Source organism: Vidua chalybeata, chromosome 14, assembly GCF_026979565.1.
Source record: "Vidua chalybeata isolate OUT-0048 chromosome 14, bVidCha1 merged haplotype, whole genome shotgun sequence".
Lineage (NCBI taxonomy): Eukaryota > Metazoa > Chordata > Aves > Passeriformes > Viduidae > Vidua > Vidua chalybeata.
The window spans coordinates 18,991,895-19,016,792 of NC_071543.1; the positions used below are offsets into that span (position 1 = coordinate 18,991,895).

Sequence of the window (24,898 nt, forward strand, 5' to 3'; positions counted from 1 at the left end):
AGTTCAGCACAGTGCATCCGACAATTGCAATCCAGGCAGGATTTTCCCAAAAACGTCTTCCCATAATGCCCTGTCATTTTCCTGCAGGAGCCGGGGGAGGCTGCAGGCAATGGTGGGGGCTGAAAGAAGCGCTTGCTCCACCAGGGCTGCAAACTGCAGGTTCCCCACAGTTTACGTAAGATGATTGTGAATTTTTTTTCATTTTTTTATTCCTTTTTTTTTTAAGCATGAAAGCCTTTTGCCATCACTAGACATACAGTAATTTGCAATATCAAATACAATAATAGTACAGGTAAGTATGTGACAGCAAAAGGATTCATAAATGCAGGGGTGTCCATAGCAAAACACCAACACCTTGAAAGACAAACAACCTCGTGCTGGGCGAATTTGAACTGAAACTCACCCGACTGTCACCTTGAACAGTCCCACACAAGAAACAGCCGCTACTTTGTCCAGACTACAAAACCGCCGGGGTGGTTACTAAAGATGTCCGAATAAGGAATTGGCCACTCCATTCTCGCCAGGAATGGAAATTTATCTTCGTTTTGAGATATAAAAATATATAAACTCCGAGGAGGGGATACCGAGCGCTCCTGAGGACCAGGGGGGGGGGTCTGGCCTCTACCCCCACCACCCGCTGCCTCCCGGCCAAAGCAAAGCACCGGCTCCTCCGCTCCGGCTGCACACCCCTGCCGCCTGTCGAGACACGTGGGATTGTCACATTAACGATAGCTTCATTTATAAACAATACATTTAGGGAAAGCTTTTAAATACAGCAATCTGTGAACCATTGGTAAGCGATAAAAACAATCTGCGCTGGGAGTCGTGCGGTCCCTCATCCTCATCCTCATCCTCATCCTCCCTCGCCGAGTGCTTGCTCAGAGGACGATGTCCTTTAGTCTCCGGGCGCCGGGAGAGTCCTTTTCCCGGCGCTCCTGCAGGAGCGGGTTGCCCTCCTGCCCGCTGCTCTCGCTGTCCGCGCCCCGGGGCTCTGCCTCCGTGGGCCGGGAAGGGCCACTGTTCCCAAAGGGCTCCCGTTCCCGGCTGCCGGCGCAGTGCCCGGCTCCGTAGGGCGCCGCCGGCTTGCCGGCCAAGGGGCTCTTCAGGTGCAGGGGCGAGGTGACGGGGCTGACGGCCTCGCAGCCGTTGCCGGCCTCGCGGACGGCGCCGCTCACCTTGGGGCTGCAGGCGGCCGAGTCCACCGTTCTTTTGCCTTTGGGGTTGGCGAGCCGCTCCTCGGCCGGGGGCTCGCCGCCCTCCTTGCCGAAGGTGGCGAAGGTCCTTTTTGTGCCGCAGTCTGCGTAAGGCTCTGCGTCCACCGCCGTGGCCTCGATGGACAGGGCGATGACGTTCCTGCCGTGCTCGGGGGACTTGGCGCGGCTGGGCACGGCGCCGCGGGGCATCCAGCACCTGTCCGAGTGGCCCAGGATGCGGCACTCCTCCCGGCAGTGGAACCCCTCGCTCTGCTCTGTGGGGAGAAAGCACAAGGGGGTGAACGGGGGAGCCCGGCCGGGGGTGCCCACACCCACCAGCCACGCCGAGCTGGGCGCCGCGCTTTGCCCCCCTCCCAAGGAGAGGGGATCCTACCCCAAACAGCAGTGACTGCACTTCTAAGAGCCATCGGTTTCAAGGCTCTACAGGCTGGAGTTTAATTTCCAAAAGGTTGTGCGTCACCTGTCACCACCAGAACAGAAGCCTGGAGAAGGAGTGATGGCAGCAAATCCATCGCGACGGGGCTGTCCGTGTGTCAAGCCCTCAGCGCCAGTGGTTCCTGGGTTTAGTGACCAGTGTTAAAAGCCACCATGTTTTAAGCTTGGTTTGACGTGACATTTAAGCTTGACTTTTTGCAGAGAGGGGAAAGGAACCGAGGGAGGAAATAAAATGGGGAGGAGGGAAGGTTCTTTGTGGTTCTGCTGTATATGTGTGTTTTAACTTGTTGCTTAATCCCCACTGACCTCTCACACAACAGAGGCTTTATAAATCTCCGAGATTGTCCACTCCACTGAAGATTAAATGTGTCATTCCCAGTGCTGGGGCTTTAGTCATACAGGAGCAATAAAGATTCCTTCTCTCGACTTGGGGCTGTCGTCCCAGCACCACTTTACAGTGCTGAAATATGGACTGGTGGTTTAACCCTTCCCAAGGACCCTCCGTGACTAGGTCCAAGGGCTCCCAGGCGAGCGCAAACCCCGGTGCCCGGGGCCTGCGTGCATTCCTGCACCGTCAGTCAATCCCAGAGGACTGCACAGCTTCACCTCCACATCACCGATGGACAAACTGAGGCTCGGGGAAGCAGCCAGGCTCAGCCAAGTGCAAAGCTGGAAATCAAATTCAGCAGTTTCACCGCGCCCAGCCTTCGCTGAGCACCCGACCGTGGCTCCTGCCGAACACCGCAGGCTCCTGGCTGCTTTTCAGTCTCGGCTTTTCCTTCATTTGATAAGAGCTTGTAATTGCAGCTGCCCTCGTAAAGCACAGCCTTTCCCCACGCAAAGACGTGGCTCCTTCCTGCCATAAGCTACGCGCGCTCGGAGCAGCACTGAAGCCCTAATGCCATTACCCACACCGAGTCGGTCGGGGCCGGGCTGATGGATGGAAGGTGCAGACTCAGCCTGGCTTTCCTCCCCGTCCGTCTGCAAACCATTCATTCTGATGCTCTGTACATCTGTGTGCATAACCTCCGCTCCTCAGACACATTGGTATTTCCACCACATGCGAGCACTAGGGCGGCTGATAAAAATTCTCAGCACATAACACAATGCACCAAAATATGAGCAGCTTAACACTTACAGAGAATAAACGAGTAAAAGGCAGACCTCAAAAGAAAAAAAAAACAAAAAAAGAGGAAAAAAGAAAAAAAAGAACACCAAGAAAGGTTTTTTTTTTAAAGAGAAGAAGCCAATTAATTGAAAAATATATGGGTAAAACATCAGCTTTTTCTCTACATCAGAGCAGCAACCCAGTGATGTGGAGCATAGGGCTGGGTGGAGGGGAGGGGGTCTGGCTTTTGGCAGCTGCCTTTACAGCAGCTTGAGAGGATGCCCTGAGCCCTACACACAGAACAACCAGCACGGAGCTCTAAAAGCCCATGATCTTATACTTTGATTCTGCTAATTTCAAGTACTTGAGCAAAATAGAAAGAAAAAAAAAGAAAAATTGCCCAGAAAATATTGCTGTCTCCCTATTTATCCACAGCTTAACTTCAAAAGGGTGCTACAGGCATACAAAGTTGTGTAGTCTGGCTGTGATAGCAGAGGACTTGGTGATGGCTGGAGGGGCTACAGAAATATCTTGGATTCTCATCCCCGATGAGACACTGATTTATTGTGCTGTGTGACCTTGGGCGTGTTGCTGGAGCACACATCACTTCAGTCTCTCCACAAACATGAAAAGCTGGATCTGTGAGCATGCTGGGCTGGCTGGTCCAGCACGGGAAGGCACAGGGGAGCTGCTTCTCCTCACCTTCCCTGCCCAGCAGCACAGCTCAGCCCTGAATCCATGGCACCACCATAGCCAAGGCAAACCTCACTCCAGAGGGAGCACAGGCAGGTTTGTCTCGCCTTGACACATTTATTCCAACTGGCACATTTTGCAGCTAGGAACAATTGGAGGAGTTCCCTGATTACTGCAAGTGGATATTCCTCAAAGCCTAGAAAGGCACCTGTGCTTTAAGAGCAGTTCACTAAAGGGCACTGGCCTGGTGCCTCTCTGCCAGGGACATGATCAGCTTTGGACATCACAGTGCTTGTCTAGAACCTGCAGCAGCTGAAATGCAGGGAGGAAAGGAGCTGAGAAGCATTAAATTAAATTACACTGTTTCAATCTTTTGTATTAGGAAGGGAATGTTAACAAGTCTCAAAGAGGCCAGGCTGACAAGGCAGAGGGGCACGAGTCACCATCATCCACAGACCTGAGACAACAGGTAGTTCCATGGCACATTCTGTCACTCTGCCTCTGTGCTCAGCACACATCTCAGCTCTGAGACCGTGCCCTGCAGCCAGAATCCATCCTGCTCTCGGGGACAACACGTGTCCAGGCTGCCCAGAGCAGCCCTGACCTGGCAGCAGACACAAGGACCAGCACAGAGCCCCCAGCAGCAGCTTCTTCAACATGGCAGAATGGGCATCTTCAGCTACCCACCCATCCATCACTGTCTTGGCCCTGTAGTTGATATAAAATGCTATTTTTATGCCTCAAGCAAGGCCTGTTGATACACAGAAACACCATTCCTCTGCTATCCCAGATCCAAGGGCATGCACAGCAGGGTCTGAGCTCCTCCAGTGGCTGACCCCAGGGCTGATCCCTGCATCCTCCTCCTGCCCCAGGCAGAGGCAGGCAGGAGCTGCTGGGCACGCTGCTGGCACTGCCCTTTGCAGCTCAGTCTGACTCGCCCAGCGTTGATGGCACCCAGGACAGTCATTCACGTTCACATTCACACGACTGTACTGTTCTGTCTTGTTCTTTATCCCTTTAACAATCAGAAAATGGAACAACAGGAAATTCTTTTACAGCCCTAGACCTGCCCTAGTCAATACAACTGTTCCTGTCTGCAGTGACAAAATGTTCCTGATGCACGGAGCAAAGCCCGGGTAAGAACCACCCCAACCACGACATGGTGAGTGCCTGGCAGCCAAAACAGGCAGCTCCCCACCCCTGTGCTCATGGCAGGGGCTGAGCAGGCTGAAACTGCTGCCTGACCACAGCTGGAGAGAGGCAAAGGGAGGGGGAGCAGAGGGGCAAAGCGGGGTGAGACCCCCCGAGCTCTGGCACTGCTCTGTGAGCGTGAGCACCCTACCCTGACACACAATCCCCCTGTGCAAGGACCTGCCAGCTGGCACGGGCTGGGAGCACCATGGGCCAGGGACAGAGACCACCATGGCCCAGGGACAGAGACCAGCACAGCCCTGGGACAGAGACCACCATGGCCCAGGGAATGAGATCACCTCAGCCCTGGGACAGAGACCACCATGGCCCAGGGAATGAGATCACCTCAGCCCTGGGACAGAGACCACCATGGCCCAGGGACAGAGAACAGCACAGCCCTGGGATAGAGACCACCATGGCCCAGGGAATGAGATCACCTCAGCCCTGGGACAGAGACCACCATGGCCCAGGGAATGAGATCACCTCAGCCCTGGGACAGAGACCACCATGGCCCAGGGACAGAGAACAGCACAGCCCTGGCACAGAGACTACCACGGCCTGGAGACAGAGAACATCACAGTCTTGGCATGGAGACCACCATGGCCCAGGGACAGAGAACATCACAGCCCTGGGACAGAGACCACCATGGCCCAGGGACAGAGAACATCACAGTCTTGGCATGGAGACCACCATGGCCCAGGCCATGACCTGGGCTGCACTTTCTAAGGGGCTGAGGACACTGTAACACACCAAGGGGATAGCTCTGTTGCCAGTCAGGCTGTGGGGACACCCGTGGGGGCACCCATGTGGCACCCAGCTGGCCCAGAGACATGCTGAGCAGCAAGAGCCCTACACAGGAGCTGCTGTACCAGAGATGTGCAGGTCTCACTGCAGCAATATCTGTGTTTCAGCCAGACTGCCCTCACCCAGCACAAATCCAGAACCTTTTTTCAGAGCGCCTTTAGGGCAGGGTCACTTTTAAAACATTCTCCAGGTACAAAACATACTGGCAGAAGCCTTTTCGTCAACAGGTGAGCAGTTATCCTGAAGTCAGACTTGGCAGGAAAAATGTCATTACTAAACATAAGCTCTTGCATAGCAAATATGAAATAACATAAAATCCACAGCCACCTCTGGAATAAATATGTTCCTCAACAAGTAAAGCAAAATCCATGTTAAGCTCCAGATTTCAGATCAGAGCTCTACTTGCAACTCAGATGACCAGCACAAAGGCAACTGCTCCTGTGGGTCTCAGCCAGGCAGCAGCTGCCAAGGACCAGCAGCTGCAGGAAGACCTGGTGGGAGAAATAAAAATCCCCCCACCCAGCCAGAACCCTCAGCTCTTCCCAATCCCACCGTGCAAGCTCTTGGTCAGAAGAGCAGGGACACAGGATGGATGCCCAAAAGCCAGAGCCCAGGAGGAGCTGGCAGAGGACACGTGGTGGGCACTGCAGCAAGAGCCTCCAGCTCCACGCAGCACGGGCTCTTCCCTCATCCCAGGGGGGATTAAGGAATGTCCATGGTGTACAAATCCTCCAGCCTCCTGTCCAACACCCACTACCTGCAGGAGAGCAACGCGCAGCGGGTGAGCGAGGTGTCCATTCAGCTCTCACAGCAATTGAATTATCTCCAGTGGAATTGCAACGCTGGCCAAAGAGACAAAGTTAAATCGTAGCAAGGTGCAAGTGCCTGGGAATGTAATATTCCTGATAAATGGCCAGATGACATGTGCTGTTATACAATCTAAGGTGCAATTTGGGCGATGACAATAGTCCCTGGAGTTTCCATTTCCAAACAGCCGCTCGGCTCAATCCAATCCATGTCAGAGCAGCTTTGCCGAGCTGAGTAAGTAGAGCTCATTTGTGCTATTACAGGGGAGCAGGGAAGAGGAGCGGGGGAGCTGCTTGAGAATGAGAAATGAGGGGAGAAAAAGAGGGACTGCAAGAATCCCAGCCTGCTGGGACATGCACGGGGCAGGGGAGCGCCGTGCTGAGCGGCCCCAGCCCTGCAGCAGCACCAGTCATGGTGCCTGGACCTGGGCAGTGCCCGGACCTGGGCAGTGCCTGTACCTGGGCAGTGCCTGTACCTGGGCAGTGCCTGTACCTGAGCAGTGCCTGTACCTGAGCAGAGCCTGTACCTGGAATGTGCCTATACCTGGGCAGTGCCTCTACCTGAGCAGTGCCTGTACCTGGAATGTGCCTGTACCTGGGCAGTGCCTGTACCTGAGCAGTGCCTGTACCTGGGCAGTGCCTGTACCTGGGCAGTGCCTGTACCTGAGCAGTGCCCGTACCTGAGCAGTGCCTGTACCTGGAATGTGCCTGTACCTGGGCAGTGCCCGTACCTGAGCAGTGCCTGTACCTGGGATGTGCCTGTACCTGGGCAGTGCCTGTACCTGGGCAGTGCCCGTACCTGAGCAGTGCCTGTACCTGGAATGTGCCTGTACCTGAGCAGTGCCTGTACCTGGGCAGTGCCTGTACCTGAGCAGTGCCTCTACCTGAGCAGAGCCTGTACCTGGAATGTGCCTGTACCTGGGCAGTGCCTGTACCTGGAATGTGCCTGTAACTGGAATGTGCCTGTACCTGGGCAGTGCCCATACCTGAGCAGTGCCCATACCTGGAATGTGCCTGTACCTGGGCAGTGCCTGTACCTGGAATGTGCCTGTACCTGAGCAGTGCCCGTACCTGAGCAGTGCCTGTACCTGAGCAGTGCCTGTACCTGAGCAGTGCCCGTACCTGAGCAGTGCCTGTACCTGAGCAGTGCCTGTACCTGAGCAGTGCCCGTACCTGAGCAGTGCCTGTACCTGGGCAGTGCCTGTACCTCGGCAGTGCCTGTACCTCGGCAGTGCCTGTACCTGGAATGTGCCTGTACCTGAGCAGTGCCTGTACCTGAGCAGTGCCTGTACCTGAGCAGTGCCTGTACCTCGGCAGTGCCTGTACCTGGAATGTGCCTGTACCTGGAATGTGCCTGTACCTGAGCAGTGCCTGTACCTGAGCAGTGCCCGTACCTGAGCAGTGCCTGTACCTGAGTGGTGCCCATACCTGGGCAGTGCCCTTACCTTGGCAGTGCCCAAACCTGGGTGGTGCCCATACCTGAGTGGTGCCTGTACCTGGGCAGTGCCCATACCTGGATACTACCCATACCTGGGCAGTGCCCTTACCTGGGCAGTGCCACAGGTGCCCTCGTGCAGGAGCCTGGCTCTAGCTCCACATTTTGGTGTTTCTTCAGCAACCGTATGATTACACTGTAATCACGATGACACTGCTCCTGGGTACAGCAAACAGCACGATCATTAAAAAATTCATTTCAAAATCTTCCTGGAAGCTAATAAATTTTACAGCAGTTTCAATCCTTTCTCATTGCAACAAAGAAAAGCTTAGTTCCAGACAAATTAGAAGTAAATTGATTGCCTTAGGGGAATCTATTCAAATATCACTTTTCCATGTTAGAAATCTCTTCCTGAAACAAGAAGAGGAGAACCAGGGAGAACCAGCACAGGAGCAATGTGGAAAAGCAAATCATTAAATCTCAGTTCATGAAAATTAGGGGCGGGGGGGGGGAATCAAACTTAAAATAAAATGCAAATGTCTCACTGGGGTGCGGGCCCAACATTTGTGACAGAATTTATGAATAATAAATATGAATAAATAGTAAACACGAAGGGATCAAACACTGTTGTGGCTGTTTACTCATGGTTAGCCATCTTTCATGGACAAAGCGCAACTGCATTATTTAACACTCCTCTTCCAGCCACTTCGGGGTTTCTTTTCAACCTCCAGCACCTTCATCTTCTCAGGACCCTCAGCACACCAGTGGAGCCCACGATCCCTCCACCCCAACAGCAGTGGCTGTTTCTGGCTCAGGGGCAGTGATCCACCACATTACACTCCAGTTAAAATAATAAGCTCCAGCAAAATACAAACAGTCCCCAGCCGTGGTTCATCATTCGCTTGTAAATTAAGACTCTGCACCTCTCCCTTATCTCCTCTAATAGCATAATATCAGGAAACGAGAGGTGGGGAATAGTGTATTATATTTTTGACCTATGGGCTCTACAGAGCCTTCCTCGCCTTTCCTAATAAGAAATCTCCAGTCAATGCAGCAATGTAATCCTGGTGTGGCTTCCTCTGCACAATGCTCAGAGGATACTAATAACCAGGGACAGTGACAAATGCTCTTTACCACAACAAGACTTTCTTTTCCACTCTTTCACCATTATTCGGGATTTATGCAGGCTAAAAACGCTGTATTTTTAATCCTGGATTGTCTGTCCCAACACAGAAGGTCAACAGTGCTTGGACAAAGCACAGGAATTATTTTAATGAAACAAGGGCTGTCATTTAGATTCATTTATTGGGCAACTGCTGATAAGGACCCGTGGCTGCACGCAGCTCGTGGGCAGTGCTTCTGGGATGGCCAGCAGAGGTGTGCCAGGGCTCGTCCCCAGCTGCTGCAGACACAGACAGCTCCCAGGAAATGCTGAGGACTGCCACTGATTTACACCAGCCAAGAGCTGGCCCATTCACCTCTTGCCCTGCTGTGTGTCACCACTAATAATTCCCTCTCTTCTGCAGAACTGTCCCTGTTTTATGAACGAGGACTGAGGGACAGGCAGGCCTGGGTGCCTGGCTAGCTGCAAGCCCGAGGGGAAGGACAGACTTGATGCAAAGGATTGCCTCTGGGGATGCTGATGCCTCTGGGATGAGGAGCAGGCTTTGGGAAGGAGGGTGATCACCAGAAGGAGCTGGAGTGTGGGTGTGCCGTGTGCTACAGCAGAGTCAGACCCAGAAGGAATTATGGGCTGGAATGCAATTTAATGCTGGCTGCTCCCCTTTATCCAGGACCGCAGGCCAATCCCCACCTCATTCACAAGGAAAAATTAATTCCCTTTCAGAAGGCCGGCGGAACACACCACTTAAACTCCAATTAATCCTTTTCTTAAGTGGTCCGTGGAGCTCGTGCTGGCCCCTGAGCGGCGGGGATTTCACCTCCGAAACTCCACTGCTCGTGCTTCCACGCAGGGCTCATTAGCATCCTAACTGCTCTGGGATGCGGGATCCAGCCCTGGGAGGGAGAGGAGAGCACTCTGGGCTCTGATGGACCTCTTCCATCTCGAGCCATTACTGCTCCACCACTCATGGGCACCGCTCCCATTAATGCTGACGGCAGCGCCTGCACGGGCGCAGAATACAACCCCTGACTTCATTACTGGAATTCAATTTCATTAGCACTGGATACAGGGGGATTGTCCCAAATACACTCTTCCTTATACTTTTTTCATGTTAATGCAGCCATTTGAGTATATTATACCCTGCAGAGATGGAAACATTTCTAGTCTGTTTAAACACATTTCCCATGATTGGGAGCAAAACTTTGTCTCAGTTTATGCCTCTGACACCAGCTGCCTTCCATTTAATGGGACTTCAGTCGCTAAAACACATTAATCCAAAGGTTACTGTTCTCTGCTCTTGTCATAGACGAAGCAAATTCACATATTCTGTGAGGGTAAGGCAGGACCAGCCAGGCAGCCACATTCCAATGGCAGCAATAAATCAAATTATTACCCAGTCCTATTCAAAATCAGGCATCGGTCAGAAAATGGCAACTCAACGATTCTGATAAAAATCCAGCAAAACAGAAATTACAGTTGGGGGAGATAAGAAGCAATTCCTGGATGCCTGTACTGGGCCAGCTCCTGGCCCAGAGCCTGTCAGAGCACATCCCTGCCCTCTCCCCGGGGTGCTCGTGGTTAATGTTGTACTTCAAGCAGCACCTCCCTTGGCCAGGACAAAACAGAACAACCCATCCTGATCCTCCTCCCGCAGGGATGTGAAGGCCAGGGTGCCATGGGGGGGCTGCCTGCCCCCTCCTCCTGCACCCACCCAGCACGGCTCCCCCTATCCCTGCGAGGATTCTGGTGGCTCCACAGAACCAGTGAGAAATAAAGGAGCTGAGGTTATAAACGCTGATACATAATTTACTCCTATTATCAAGATTAAACACATCTTTGCATGCTTAGCATAAAACAACTGCCTTTCCCCAGATTTCTCAAGGACATGCGTAAACTTCATTATTATCTAAATAATCAAAAGAGTATTTCAATAGAATATTTAACTGTCTGCCTACTGGAAACTCGCAGCCTTAATCTAACACTGATCCTCTCTTGTCCTTCATGTAAATATTGTTGGGACGTCAGCCAAAGCCTAGGGAAGTGAGCTTCATCTTGGTGGATGGGAATCTCTCGTGTCAGATACAGTCAGCCTGACTAATGAGACCTACAGCTTGCCAAAACCTACAGCCTCGCTGTCTGTTCCAGCCATTGAACGCGCTCAGAAACCCAGTGGCACCAGCCCAGCAGTCTACAGATCCCAATCAACTATCAATAGCTTAAGTGTAAGTGATTGTGTATGAAGTACGAGCCAAATGTGTTTCCTTTTTCAGTTTTAGGACCTTCAGTATTGTTATTGCACCAGTAATGCTTGCACGGAATTAATCATAGACGTGCCCACAAGGCAAAACATTATGAGAAGCTCTTTGTACTTTCTAAAAGTGTGCAGCTCTGAAGAGTGGAGGGAGCTGGAAGGCTTCCCAGCACAATGGGGCGTTCCCCATCATCCAGAGAGAGCTGGGGAATTTTATGCCTTTTCTTAAAAAACCGAAATGTTGGTTGCTGGCCATCTCTCATCATGACATTGACCTCCCGTGCCTCCACCCTGGAGCTCAGCATTATCCCCTGCCTGGTGCTCTACTTTAAGTCTTTTTCAGACGAACACGGGGGTTTTTCCATGCTGGTGGATCTTTACTCTGAAGCACAAGGATGTACCACGATGAGATGTTTGCCTAGAGGAGGGGGTGCATCAGAAAATCCCACAGGGATCTGGCACAGCCGCAGGGACAGGTCTGCAAAAGCTGCTCTACATTGTCCAGCACCCAAGAGTGCCTGAGCTGGCACCATGACTCACAGGCACACTCCTGTTCTCTCTGCATGGCCATGGAGCTACAGAGAGGGCTCAAAGCAGGCTTCAGCTCCACACCAACGAGGGATAACAGCAATGCCAGGGAAATGCCAGCTGTGGGTTACACTGCCCTGGGGCCAACAGAAGACATGACAGAATTGCCCAAGTCTGAGAATCTGATCCATTTAATTAGATGCAACTTTGTTCTGGCAATTAATTTACCTTCATTAATCCAAAGGGCAGATAAACATGCATGTAAAACTACTATAAGGCCAATAGTTAAATCTAAAACCTCATTATAAGCTTGGGGAAATGACTTTACCTGTGAGTCATGGACAAGCTCAATTCCAGCAATCCAGCTGGGGTCCAGTCCCACCCCATCCCATTCTTCTCACCCCCACAGCCATGGGGGTGAGATGGAGAACGAGCCCTGGAGTATGTCTGGGGTTGTCAACTGCAGAGCCACAGGGAGATCGCTGAACAGCAATGGAAAATAACTGTATTTTCATGACTTGCACAAGCACTGCAAGGAAACAGTCAGCTCCACAGCTCCAGCCCTCCCAGACAAGCTGCTGCCAACCCATGGGCACCTGGGCAGTGATTCCGAGTCCCAGCTGGGGGCTGCACACCACACTGGGATCGTCCCACACACCCCTTGCTGTGGCTCCAATGCAGAGGTGGGAGGCCCCTGCTCCCCAGGATGGGCTGCTCCAGCTCTGCCCCAGCAGCTGCCAGCGCAGCCTCTGAGGATTTCTGGCTTCCCGAGGCACATTCCTGCAGCACTGCCCTGAGGTCAGGCTGGATTGTGTTGGCTCCTGGCCCCAGTTCACAGGGCTGTCAGCTAAATTGCACCACAGCATCGTTACTCTCAGTGATGGTGTGGCAGACAGACAGAGCCCAGCTGGATTTTCAAAACCTAAGCACTTTGCAACACTGACAAGCAGGAAAAAAACAACCACCAACCCACAACCCTCTTAGTCTGAGCAGGTTTTAGCTGGAAATACCCAAAGCCAGTCAGTGTAAGACCCCACAAAGCCATTCCTCCTGAACCACTTTCCTGACCAAACCTTTTAGGTGTCACTGGGAAACAAAGAGCGATAGGTACCAGCCCCAGCCGGCGTTACCTGATTAGCCTAGTCCCCACCACATCCTCAACACCGCCCTTCTTCAAAGGGATAAAGCACGGCTGAAATGACTGATGTAACTGGTGCTTTCAGACAGAGATGGCACAAGGAGGAGAGTCAAGTTCATTACCCTGGAGTTCAGCACAGAGAGGACGCAGCCAGCGCTGGGGCTGAGCTGCCAGGGCTCCTGACACACCACGAGCAAGGGGGCTCAACCCAAACGTGCCCCTCTGCAGTGGGACCAGCCTGGTTTGTCCCCCGGGGCACAAGAAGGAGGATGCAGAGGGAAGGCAGGCAGCACAGTCCTGCTGGAGCCTCTCTACAGGGACCCACCCTGGCTGTCTGCAGCACACGGCTGTAATGCTGCCTCCTCGCCACTGCACGCCCGCCTCGTTGCTAGAACACTTACACATGCAGCATGCATTAGAATTAAAAAACCATTAAACCTCGGAAAGGAAAAACTTTTGACAGGATGCGTAATATACTAAGTATAATTAATTAAATTGGATGAGGCACTGGGGGACGAGAGAAGAGTGGATGGAGACTGTTCTTGGAAAAGGGATGGTAATGCACTCATGTTCAGTGTGTGCCATTAAAAACCAGCCTTGGAAGAGGCGGGGATGAGCGACAGGGGCTTCCAGAGGAGGCACCAGCCAGTTGGGCACCTCGGGTGAGCAGCAAAAGAGGCAATGGCGTGAAATGCGGCCAATTAGAGCCCTAAAAAACCTGTAACGATGGTGGGAAAGGCACAAGAGAGATGGAAAAGCAGAAATAGCAGCAGGTTGCTAAACAGCAGTGCTCTACCAGTGACAGCCTCCTCCAGAGAGCTGCTCTCACCCACCCCACCAGGGCACGGACACCAGGCCGCCTTCACCAACCAGCTCCAGGCTCCTTGGGGCCGAGAGGGGATTCATCCCAGAGAGCATCTGTGGGATTATTCTTCAGCTATTTGTAACTCCAGGTGCAGTTCCTTAGCGTGGGCAGCACCCTGCTGCATCCACCCATCCCCTCGGCAGCGCCTGAGGTGGGTGGGAAGCAGCAGCCAAAAACGGGGCCAGGGTGGGAGCATCAAAGGCAGCCCCAGCCAGCACAGCAGGCACAACATGATGAGACAGGCACAGTCTGGCTGTTCAGCAGGACAAAGTTTTAACAGGCTTAACAACAGCATCAGCACTGATCATTAGGCAATTACAACTGCTGAAAGTTGACAAAGCACCAGGACCAAATGAATTATCTCCCCAAATCCTGCAGGCAGGAGCACGGAAAAGAGAAAAGTCATTGTCAACAGCCTCTGATAGCTCACTGGGTGCAGAGCAGTAACTAAAAACTAAAGGGCTGTTCATTTACTTGCTGTTTTGAGAGATGAAAGGGAAAGGCCAGGAAATGAGATCTACAAAAATATTCTCATCACTCAGGGGGTGGTGGGAGGGAAGGTCCTGGAAACACTGATACAGCCAGGATTGCTCAGCGCCTGGGGACATCTGATTCAGAGGAAGGGACTGCGTGTGTTTGGAAAGAGAAGGCAGATTTTGGCTGGGGGAATTGGCTTCTGAATCATCCCCAGCCTTACTTGCTCAGTTCTGCACATTCCTGCACAGCTGCCAGCACCAGCCAAGGGACAGTCGTGAGCTCCTCTCCAGGATGTGCCAAAACCCACTGCTGCAGGGATCTGCAGAGCTCAGTCCACGCAGGGCCAGGGTGACTCCCTGCCCTGCTCCCCTGAAAGCACGGGATGCTCAGCCCTGTCACGCTGCACTTCTCAGGCACAGCTCTGAGTGACTAGGCACGCTTTTCCGAAAAACATGCAAATGTGATTTAAAGACTCTAAGTGATACAGAATATATCACATCCCCTGGGAACCTGTTCCAGGGGGTAATTATTCTAATTCCTAAAATCATGCATCTCATTTGCAGCTGGAATTTTCCAAGGCAAATCTCCATCTCCCAAGGCTCTGTCTTGTTCACTGAATTCGGGAGATGCTCAGCAGCAGAGATCTCCTCTTCCCTCAGTTTGCTTCTGAACACAGGCTGAGCTGACCAATGTCTCCAGCAAGGTTCAGAGCACGCCCCTGAGGATGCCATCTCTCCCGGGTCCTATTTCAAGCCCAGTGGTCTCAGCTGAAAGAATCCTGATGGATTCAAAAGGCTTTGAGTGAGGTCCTAAACCTCCAGACACGTGTTTGGAGGGTGAAAGCCAATTTGTTCACCTATCCCAGAAGCTCCTGAACAGTGTCCAGAAAGCCAGGGGACATGTTTGCACTGACAAGGCATCTCCTCTCCGTCTGCTTGCCACAGCTCCGTGGTCCTTGCAAGGCAAGGCTGCTCAAAGAAGGGCTTGTGTGGATTTTTACAATGAATTAATTCAACATATCCACCTAGTAACAATGGAGGGAGACTGAGAAAGCAGAGGTCAGGCAATGAGGGAATTGCAGGTAGAATTGTTAATTTTAATTACTTGTCTTCATTAAGATGAGGCTCCTGGATCCTACAGTGATGATTAATGGGTCAAAATTTTTGCATGAGTGAATGTACTTCTGCTAAAGGGTGGAACTGACACAGAATTTTTTTCAGATTTTACAGGGGCTTTTCCACCACATGATGCAGAGAATTCCCAGAACCCAGCAGCATACCAGAGCGCAGCAATCCGTAGGTGCAAGATAAACATTTTTATGAGGCACAGAAGTGCCCAGAAAGAGCACGACAAGGTGGAAGTAAGTGAAAAACAAGGTAAAACTAAGTTATACTTGAGCTGTTTGTGTCTCCTTGGCACTTGAATGAGTTGCAATACACACATCAGGGCTACCTGTGCTCCTGACAGCGCTGAAAGGAAACAAAAGTTTGGAACAAGCCAAACACATTCAATTTGCCTGAATAATTTAGGCTGCTGAGTTATCACGTGCTTCGTGGCCTGTCATCGAGAAGAGCTGCACTGCACAGGAAAGGTCTGTAAACCAATGCATCTGAGGGACCAAAACTAACCAGAGAGTGGCTGCAAAAGCACCTCCTGTCAGAACAGATGCAGGACATGGAAGTCACTGCTGAGTGCTGCGAGGCACTCGGCATTCCTGGGCTCCAGGGGTGGCTCCCTGGGAGCCTGCCACAGGACACACGTGCCACATCCTGCACACACAGTGAAACGGGCTGCTGAGCAGCAGTCAGCAGCACAAACAACAAATAAAGGGGCTACAGGAGAGCTGGAAGGGACTTGTGACAAGGGCAAAAGTGACAGGGCAAGGGGGAATAGCTTTAAACTCACAGGTTAGGTAAGACATTAGGAATGAATTCTTTACTGTGAGGGTGGCGAGGCCCTGGCACAGGTTGCCCAGAGAAGCTGAGGGTGCCTCACTCCTGGAAGTGTCCAAGGCCAGGCTGGATGGGGCTCTGAGAAACATGGGACAGTGAAAGGTGTCCCTGCACATCATAGGGGGTTGGAAGCAGATGATCTTTAAGGTCCCTTCCAACCCAAACCATTGTGTGATGATGATGATGATGATGGACTGCTAAACATAAAGAGTAAAAAACAAATCAAACTCCAGTATACACATAGTAACCTTCCAAGACACACCTGAGTATGCCTGACCCTCCTCAAAGGAATTTACACCCTCCAATAATGCAGCTACTGTTCCCAAAAAGCACCTTCTCTGACAGTTCCTGAATTACTACTGTGGAAAGTTTTAACTTCAGGTTTCCAGCCAAATTCCTCTTCCCACACAAGAGCTGCCCCTTTATAACTTCTGACCAAGCTGTACCTAATCCAGGATCACAGGTAGCTGAGTTGAGGAAGTTCCTCTCCTGGGGCAAAGCCGGAGGCTCCTCGCCTGGCTGGGGAGCCCCTTCCCCCTGCGGGAGCCGCCGGGGAACGTGCCCGAGCAGACGCGGCAGCGCCGTGCCTGAACTCGCACCAGCTCCTGCTCTGCCTCGCCTCCTCACCGAAGCACTCACTTCCAAAGCACTCAGAGGAAATCAGGTGCTCGACCTATTTTGGTTTGCAGGAGATGAGGACACCCACCTCCCTTGGCTTCTCATGAAAATTTCCGACCGACGCTCTTCACTCTTTCGTTTTTCACATGAAAATTGCAGAACAGCCACAAAGCCTGCTCCCCCTCCAGCACGCACCCGGCAGAGCCAAGGCTTCTCCCTAGGAAGTGCCAGAAGCTCCTCACCTTTCACCCCCGCCAGCTGCAGGTCCTCAGCACCCCACAGGACGTGGCAGCCCACGTCCCTGGCCGGAGGGACCCTGCTGTGACTGTCCCCACACCTCCAGCCCCGCGGCGCTTCCCCGGCACGCAAGGTAGCATCTGTGGTGAAATCTCACCAAACCATCCAAGATAGGTTTACTCCAGCTGGGACTGATTGAATATAGCCTGGGCACCGGATGATGTGGGAAATCAGTCGTAGCTGAGCACAAATTGCATGCAAAGAGGTAATTACTGCAGCACAAGGTTGGTAGCACCACTACCCACATGACAGTATGTCTCAGCAGTTTTCATTTCCTATTGCTTCAATTCAGAGAGGGGGTTTTTCATCTTTTTTTCTTTCCCTGCAGTTCAATTTAAACTCCTTTTCCTGCAGGGACTGATGCTAACCCAGGATTTCTTTGGGATAAAGCTCTGGCTTCACTACAACCAGTCATTCCACACGCCCAGATGTCCCCCTATTTATGACACCCAGACCTCGAGCCTGACCCGTCTCAACCCAGCTCCACTGCCCTGCCCCAGGTGTGACTGTCACTGCCCAAAGGTGAGGTGACACAGAGGAGACCACCTGCCACCTGCTGCCATGTGCCAGCCCCCCAGCCAGCTGTGGATGTTGGTAATGAAACACAGCGTGCTGCTGGTAGCCAGTGAAGCCAGTTACAAAGCTAGTTGTTCTTCACACTTGAAAAAGGGTGAAATACAATAAGGAAAATGGAACAAAAAGGGGTTTCTGCTGAAAAATAAAAGCACTAAGAGAGCTAATGCTGAGAGTGGGGAAACTGATCACTGCCATTACAGATACTCAGCAAAAATAGGGGCCACCTTATGTTCCTGTGATTATACACATCGTGACTAACACAGATCTGTAATAACACTTGCTATAAAGAATTTAATTTTCCAAACAGACACAGGGGTTAAATGCAGGATGGAAGGGGAAATGACTGTGCAAAGGCAACACACACCCAGCCAGAGCCTGGCACAGCCCCATGCTCCTGCTCCCCAGCCCACCCACTCCCCACGTACCTGCGTGCACCGGGAGGAAAGGCTGCCAAACTTCTTAAAAATTCTGTGACCCATTTAAAACTATCTAGTCTTACATTGATATATGCTATAAGAGAAATAAAATATAGCACTCCCGAGTTCTGAGTGGCAACACTTCCCTCAAGACAGATAAAAGCTGTGAGTTCTCTTTGCTGTTTGGTGCCAATTATTACAGAGTTTTGACTTATATATTATTACATAGATCATTTAGTAAAACAACCTGCATGCAAACCCAGTGGTGTGTCTCCCTCCAGCAGATATCTGCAGGAACTGGAGCAGCTCAGACACTCACCCACATCTCTGTATTTTGGAGATGGGTGGGCTCCTTCCCCTGCACCCAGGGGAGACACAGTCCCTGCCCTACAGCTCTCTGCAGCGTGCAGCCTAATTAACAGAGGTCCAAATGATTTATCGTTACCACACATAGAAACGTAACTGCACCACGTTTTGGAGGGAAAAACAACAGGCACCCAAACTCGTGGCAGCCCCTCTGGAGATGCTGGCTCACACCTGAACCCCCTCCCCGTGTACCCTGGCAGGGTTTCACCTGCTGGCACCCACCTGTGCCCAGGGGGCTGCCCCGGAGCCCCCAGGCCGTGTCCCTGCCCCCGCAGAGCCAGGGGTCACCACGCTGCTTCTGCTGATTATTCCTTTAATAAAGGGCCCTGTATTTTCCAGAGGCTGCAAAATTGATGCGGGTTGCCATGGTAAGCACACACTTTCCCATTTAGCAGAATAATAGGCAGCTTTGTATAATTCACTGATTTCGGATGATTTCTCACCCCAAGTGCAAGTCGCTCAAGTTATATAAGTCACCTGTTGTTTAGTCAATCTGGCAATTTTAATTAGAATAAATTTTTATGATTCGTCTTTGCAACAGAGCAGCTCTGCCACCAGAATGCCGAGATGTCTGTAAATTATACAGGTCCCAATCACATCTTTTTTTGCAGTTTTAATTACAGTAACATTGCAGCATTAATCATGTAAGCCTCTGTTAAACAAGTAACAGCCATCCCCTATCATAATTAAAAAGAAAGGCCAAGAAAACAGGAGCTCTGGAGTTTACCATATTTCCTCTGAAAATTATATTTTAACTTAGGAGTTTCACAAACAGTAGTTTTATTTGGCTCTAATTAGTGCTGTGAAGGAAACACCGAAAGGTTAATAAGAGATGGTTAGTTTGTAATGCAAGTTTCCCGGTGCCAGCCCCAGCAGTTCAGTCTGCTTTCAGAGTCATTAACGATGTAGATTGATTACAGGAGGAGATTGGGAAGTGCTGGCTTGCTGGGTTAGCAGAAGGTTTGGTTTTATTCATACACCTTCCCCACTGTTAAATCTGATGGCCATTACCTTGACCACTTTGCCAGGCTTAACAGCTGTGAGAAGGAAAGTGTTAAAGGTTTCCTTAGAAGTTACTGGCAGAGGGGGAAAAGAGGCCATGTGAGCCTTTTTTTGACTTGTTTGTAAGGCAAAAGGAGGCTGCAAGCTTGCCTGAACTGTTTATTTATCTTAAAATATCTTAAAATCCAAGTATTGGGTAGCAGCTCTGGAAATGGAGGCTTTGGAAGAGGCAGGGTTAGAGCCACCCCATCTTCAGCTGAACCCTGAGACAAAGATCTTCTCTGCAAAGGTTCTCCTTGGGCTGGAGTTTAGGAACAGTTAACAAAACCAAGCAGAAATAGAAGCTGAAATTCTCTAATCTGAAACACCTCTTCTTCATATCTCCTATAAATTGCTCTCCAGTCACCCAGTAAATATATGGGTAAGCAATGACTGGATTTGACAAAATCTCATTAAAAAGTACAATAAAACAGTAGAAACTTTCCAAATTTCGGGGCTGTTCATTCATCCATTACAAACCTACACAACAGGGCATGGATTCAAGTTTTAGTTTTCCTCTCCAAGTTGCCAAAATGTTCACATCTGCTGAGTGTTCTCTGTGCTTAGGAGGGAGAAGACTTGAGGATCTAAAGGTTATAACTCCTGTGACCCTGAATGGAGTAACTTCAGTGATGAAGACTCCACAAGAACTACCTTTGAAGGAACCTGAAAGCTGAAGGAAGAGTGCCAGGAATGTGGGATACAGGAAAATGCTTCCTGTGCAAACAAAGGAGGTTGCACATCTGTTTGTTATTTAGTTCTGCTGCTGCAAAGAGGGCTTGGCTTCACGTATTGCTACAAAGATGATTTCAGTGTCACCCCTGCCCCCCAGCACTTCCCAGCAAGGACTTCTCCCAGCTAAGGGAGAAGCACTAAGGGAGAGCAGCACAAGGGATCTGCCCGTGCCAACCAGCAAGTCCATGCACACAATAAACCTCCTGAAGTGCCCTGCTCTGCTCAGTGTGGAGGTGAAGGCAGCTGAGCTCAAAGGTGGGGCCACCTGTCCCTCTGGCCAGGTCTGCCTGTCCACATCGCCCTCTGAAGAAGGAGCTGAGTTACATTCAATGGTCCAACAAAAGATATTATGCCCCTCCACAATCCTGGTTAGGAAATGCCAGCAGGAGCTTGGGGAGGATGGAGAGAGCGTGGACAAAAGCATCAGTAACCTCCACACGGAGCTGGCTTAGATGCTCAACATGCAATCATCTAAAAGTGTGGGAATGATAAGACAATCAACTCCTCTTCCCAAAGACCAGCTTACCCACTGGTCAGAAAAATCCTTCTGGGGGCTTTCAGAGGACTGTGAGAAGCTGATTGCTCCCTCCAGGCTGGCCACTGCAGGAGCTCACTGAGGCTGCTTTACCAGAGCCATGCAATAACACAGAAATCAGAGGAGCTGCAGTAATTGACACTGCCCTGTAAAGAAAGCTTACAGCATTCATCCATCTTAAGGGATGTGCTGTCACTCACATTTGAATGTTATACTTTATGTCTCGTGCTGCATGTATGAACACAAGAAATTAGGTACTTTTATTAATTTGTAGAAACTTCCAGGGAAATGCAGCCTCCAAAGCCCTAGAATATGTCACTTAGGTCTTTATGTACTTGCAGCTCTACAGAAAGGCTTTTCTGCAGAGTGAAAGGGGGCTGTAGGTAGAACGACTGCTGGAAATCAGCTTACAAAAAATCAACAGTTTCTAATACCTGTGTTTGCCTCCAGTTAATACCATTAGTCATGTTCTCAATTCACAACTGAAATACACCCAGATACTAAGGAGATGAGCATAAGAACCAATTGGAATATTCCAGATAAAACCTGATCCCCTAAATGATGATACATCTGAATAATTTGGGATGCAACCAGCAAGAAAAGTTTCAGTGACTATCACAGGCCCACTTCTCCTTTGCATCCAAATCTTATTTCTATACTGTGTGATAGTATAAAGAAGACTTAACATAACTATTTAAATATAACCCATTTCTATTCAAAGAACCCTTCAACCTGCTGGAGTTTATGGGACTCAGACACAGTTAAATCCCCCCTGTGAGCAAAGTTACACAGATGTGGAAATGTATGCGGGATCAGGTCTTTCCAGATGACATTTCACGTGAACCTTTACTGCTGATCTGGCACCAGAAAAGTGGAAGTGATGCTTTTAGAAGCAATTCTCTGTAGAGATTCATTACTGACATTGCTTAAAACCCTCTCATTTTGATTTTAAATCTTTTTCACTATTTTATGGCTGTGGTGCCATAAACACTGCCATTTTATGATTACCATGTACTTATTATTTTCATATTTTCTATTTTTATCTTAAATAGTGAATCACTGCTTCATTGGACCAATTATTTTCTTTCTGTAATTGATGGCTAAAATACTGGCCAGCACGGGGAATTAAGGTAAGTGTGAAATCTGTTGCTTCTAACATTAAAAACTTATATTGGAAATATCTCCTTTCTGATTTCTATGCTGGCAAGAGCTCCCATGATGACTTAGAGAGTATGAGAATGGCTCTCGCTCAAGGCAAGGTGAAAAAGGCAGTAGAATACATTTAAGCATATCTAGGTGCTTGTGCACATCCACACAAAGAAAACAAGCCAAACCTGCACAAACACTGTGACTGGAAGAGGGCAAGGGGATTTAAAGAAAAAAGCACCAGTATGAGGAAAACCAAGGGAGGAGTAACTACCTGAATCACAAAACAGAGTATCCAGCCTCAAAGATGCTAATTCAGGTCCTGAGGGATCTAATCAGCCTCTTTGTTGAAGTAAAGATAAAACTTTTTGACAGCAAACGCTTTCTGATAAAATGGAATTTTCAATTACCCTGTGAACATCTGGTCCGTGCTGCCATTTCCAGGGAAAACCACCACCACAGTCTGCAGTGTTGGAAAACATTTCACGCTGAGCTCTCCCCGTGCTGCTGGGGGGGAAAGAGGTGTCAGGAGCTCCCAACCCCACGGCAGAGCTCCTGCCAATGCCTCACCCCACACCACCATCCTCAGGGGCAGCGTGCTGCTGGGCTCCTGCCTGCAACACCACTCTTCAGCTGCTCCTGGAAATCAGGGCTGCCCCCAGCGCTGCACTTCGAGCCACGGGCACGCCAGGACACGGAGGAAATCCACCCCATCTTGCAGGGAAATAGGCCAAGGCACAAAGGGGACGCCAGGATTTAATCCCATCCTCCAGCAGACTTCTCCAGCCATCCCAAAACATCGCTGAGATCCAGCAGCCGCTGGAAAATGCCCCTCTCCCAGAGAAATCCGTCTGGAGGTTCAGCTGAGGACTGCTTAGGAAGAGAGCACATACAAACTTCCAGCAGCACTTAGCACCTCCACAAATAAACAAACAATTACAGGCAGCCAGGCAATCGCTGAAGGTGGAACAGCACCAGTGCCCGCCTTCCTCTGCATCCCATTTGGTGTCAATTAGCAAGGGAAGGAAAACAATCCTGGGCTATAATGAACTCCAAATTGGGTACATATTAGAGCAATTAAAGCCATCTTTTCATCAGATGAATTTATAATCAATAATTAAGATCCTGAGGTAAAGAGGGACTGGGCAGAAGTCCTGCTCCCAAAATACGCAATGTGGCTGAGCTCCAGGCAGGATTTCTGATGACCTGCTGCTACCCACTAAAGCTCAACACTCTCCATGCTATGGTTTGCCATTTCTCTGTAAATCTAGGTCATTTCCAAAGGAGGAGAAAGGGCTCCTGCCAGCAGGACTGGCAGCTGGTGTCACTCCCACCCAAGAGTGGCACCAGGAAAGTGAAACACCAGCAGCTCTCCCTGGGGCTCCAACGCCAGAGTACTCACTACTGGTGCCACTGGTTTAAGAAGACAAAGGAGCTTGGATCCATCCAAGCCTTCCTCCCTCTGCAGGAAATGCAGCACCTCAGTAGGCAAAGGCAGGCCAGACAGGTCCACACTGACCACCCTGAGCCACCACAGAGGCATCATCCTCTACCACCCAGCTACAAGGACTTCTGCCAGCCAGTGTCTGCCTGGGCACATCCAGGGTTACCCACCGAGCAGATAAAGACTCACAACTTGTTGGGACACAGTCTGAGAGCTGGCCACTCAGGAAGGACTCGTGGTGCCTCAAGCTGAGGTGCAAGCCCAGCAGAGACTGGCCACGGGGGAACCACACCAGGCTCCCAGCCAGGAGATCATTTCCATCAACGAACAAACTCCAACAACAACTCCCCCACCCCATTTCTCTGGGATTACATGAGATGCAGCTGGGGCAGGGACAACAAGCGAAAGCAAAGCACGGGTACATGAGCTGCCAGGCTGCTCTCCAGGCAAGGACTGTGTGTTTGGAGCAGTAGTCAGCCAACAGTCCTGCACATCCTTGTCAATGAATTTCTGGTGTTTCCTCTCCACCCTGCCACTCTGCCCCAAAATCAGGTAAAAATTACCAAGCCAAAACCATCTCTTTAATCATGTGGGAACTGCTGTTATCACCATCATCTCAGCATCTTGATTTTCCTGATTATTTTCTGCAGTTCCTGTTTGACAAATCAGCTCAAGCAACACTCTCTTTAACCCTTTTTTTCTGCTTCTGTGACAGTAACCACTCACTTCCCCACCTGTGCTGCTCCTCTCATTGCTCCACCAGCACCCCAATAACCTCACAGGGTTACCCCGAGCTCTTCCACACAAGACAGTGGGATTCCTGCAGGACAAGAGAGCTGATTGCAGCACACCTGCCTGCAGGTGCAGCTGGATGTCAGTGCAGCACTTCCAGGCTGCTTTCCTCCCAAAAATAAACCAGACCCAGGAGCACCAAGCCCCTGGGCCATTGCAAGACCAGGACACAGACAGGCTGCCTTCAGAAGTCACCTTCTGGAAATACACCTCATTTTTGGGGTGTATTTGCCATGCAGTGAGGAGTCCATGCTACAGTGGACTGAACCATATTTACTTCCATCTGACTCCTCCGATGAGCTGCGCCTCCAACTCAGCCTCTTTAACTTATTTGCATTGTTATCAGAGCCAGCACGCAGACTTATCAGAAATGTAATCCCTGTAAAACCCTATCTGCAGCCCACTGAGATTGGGTTTTTTTGCTGAAGAAATGTGACAAAAAATTAACAGATGTTGCTCAGACCATTCACCAGGATGGGAATCAATTATGAACATTTTTGCTTCTACAGTCATCCCTTACTACAAATGCATCTTAGGAAAGCCTCTCCTGATCGAAATGAAAAAGCATTTCTTTGTAATAGAAGAATAATAAATGATAGCTATCAGCCTGCATTCTCTGACACGGTGCTGGTCTGCAGAGAATTAAACTGCCACTGTACAGTTATATAAATGCTTAATTTTTTTTCATCTTTGGCCACAGTAGGGTTGTCTGGAAATACATTATCGCTGCGGATGCCATCCCTCTCCAATTAGTGCGGCTGGCAGCGTGGAATGTGTAGGTGACCTCTGTGTTCCCCTCCTCGTGGAGTCTTACAGGGTTAACTATGGCCATTTAACAGACTCTATCAAGAATTAATACAGAGATCAGATTCTCTCCAGAAAAATCCCACACTCGGTGGCGCAGATGGCAAG

General features: G+C 50.4%; 1 protein-coding gene across 2 annotated transcripts in view; it reads right to left on the reverse strand.

Annotated features, from left to right (window-relative positions):
• Positions 1-779: 779 nt before the first annotated feature.
• The window catches only part of PCDH19 (protocadherin 19), a 57,271-nt gene continuing 33,152 nt past the window's right edge, over positions 780-24,898 (reverse strand). For both annotated transcript variants that reach the window (XM_053955679.1, XM_053955678.1), the window contains exon 5: positions 780-1,468. In XM_053955679.1, coding sequence (XP_053811654.1) covers positions 879-1,468 — 590 coding nt within the window. In that variant the 3' untranslated portion in view covers positions 780-878. The remainder of the gene's footprint in view (positions 1,469-24,898) is intronic.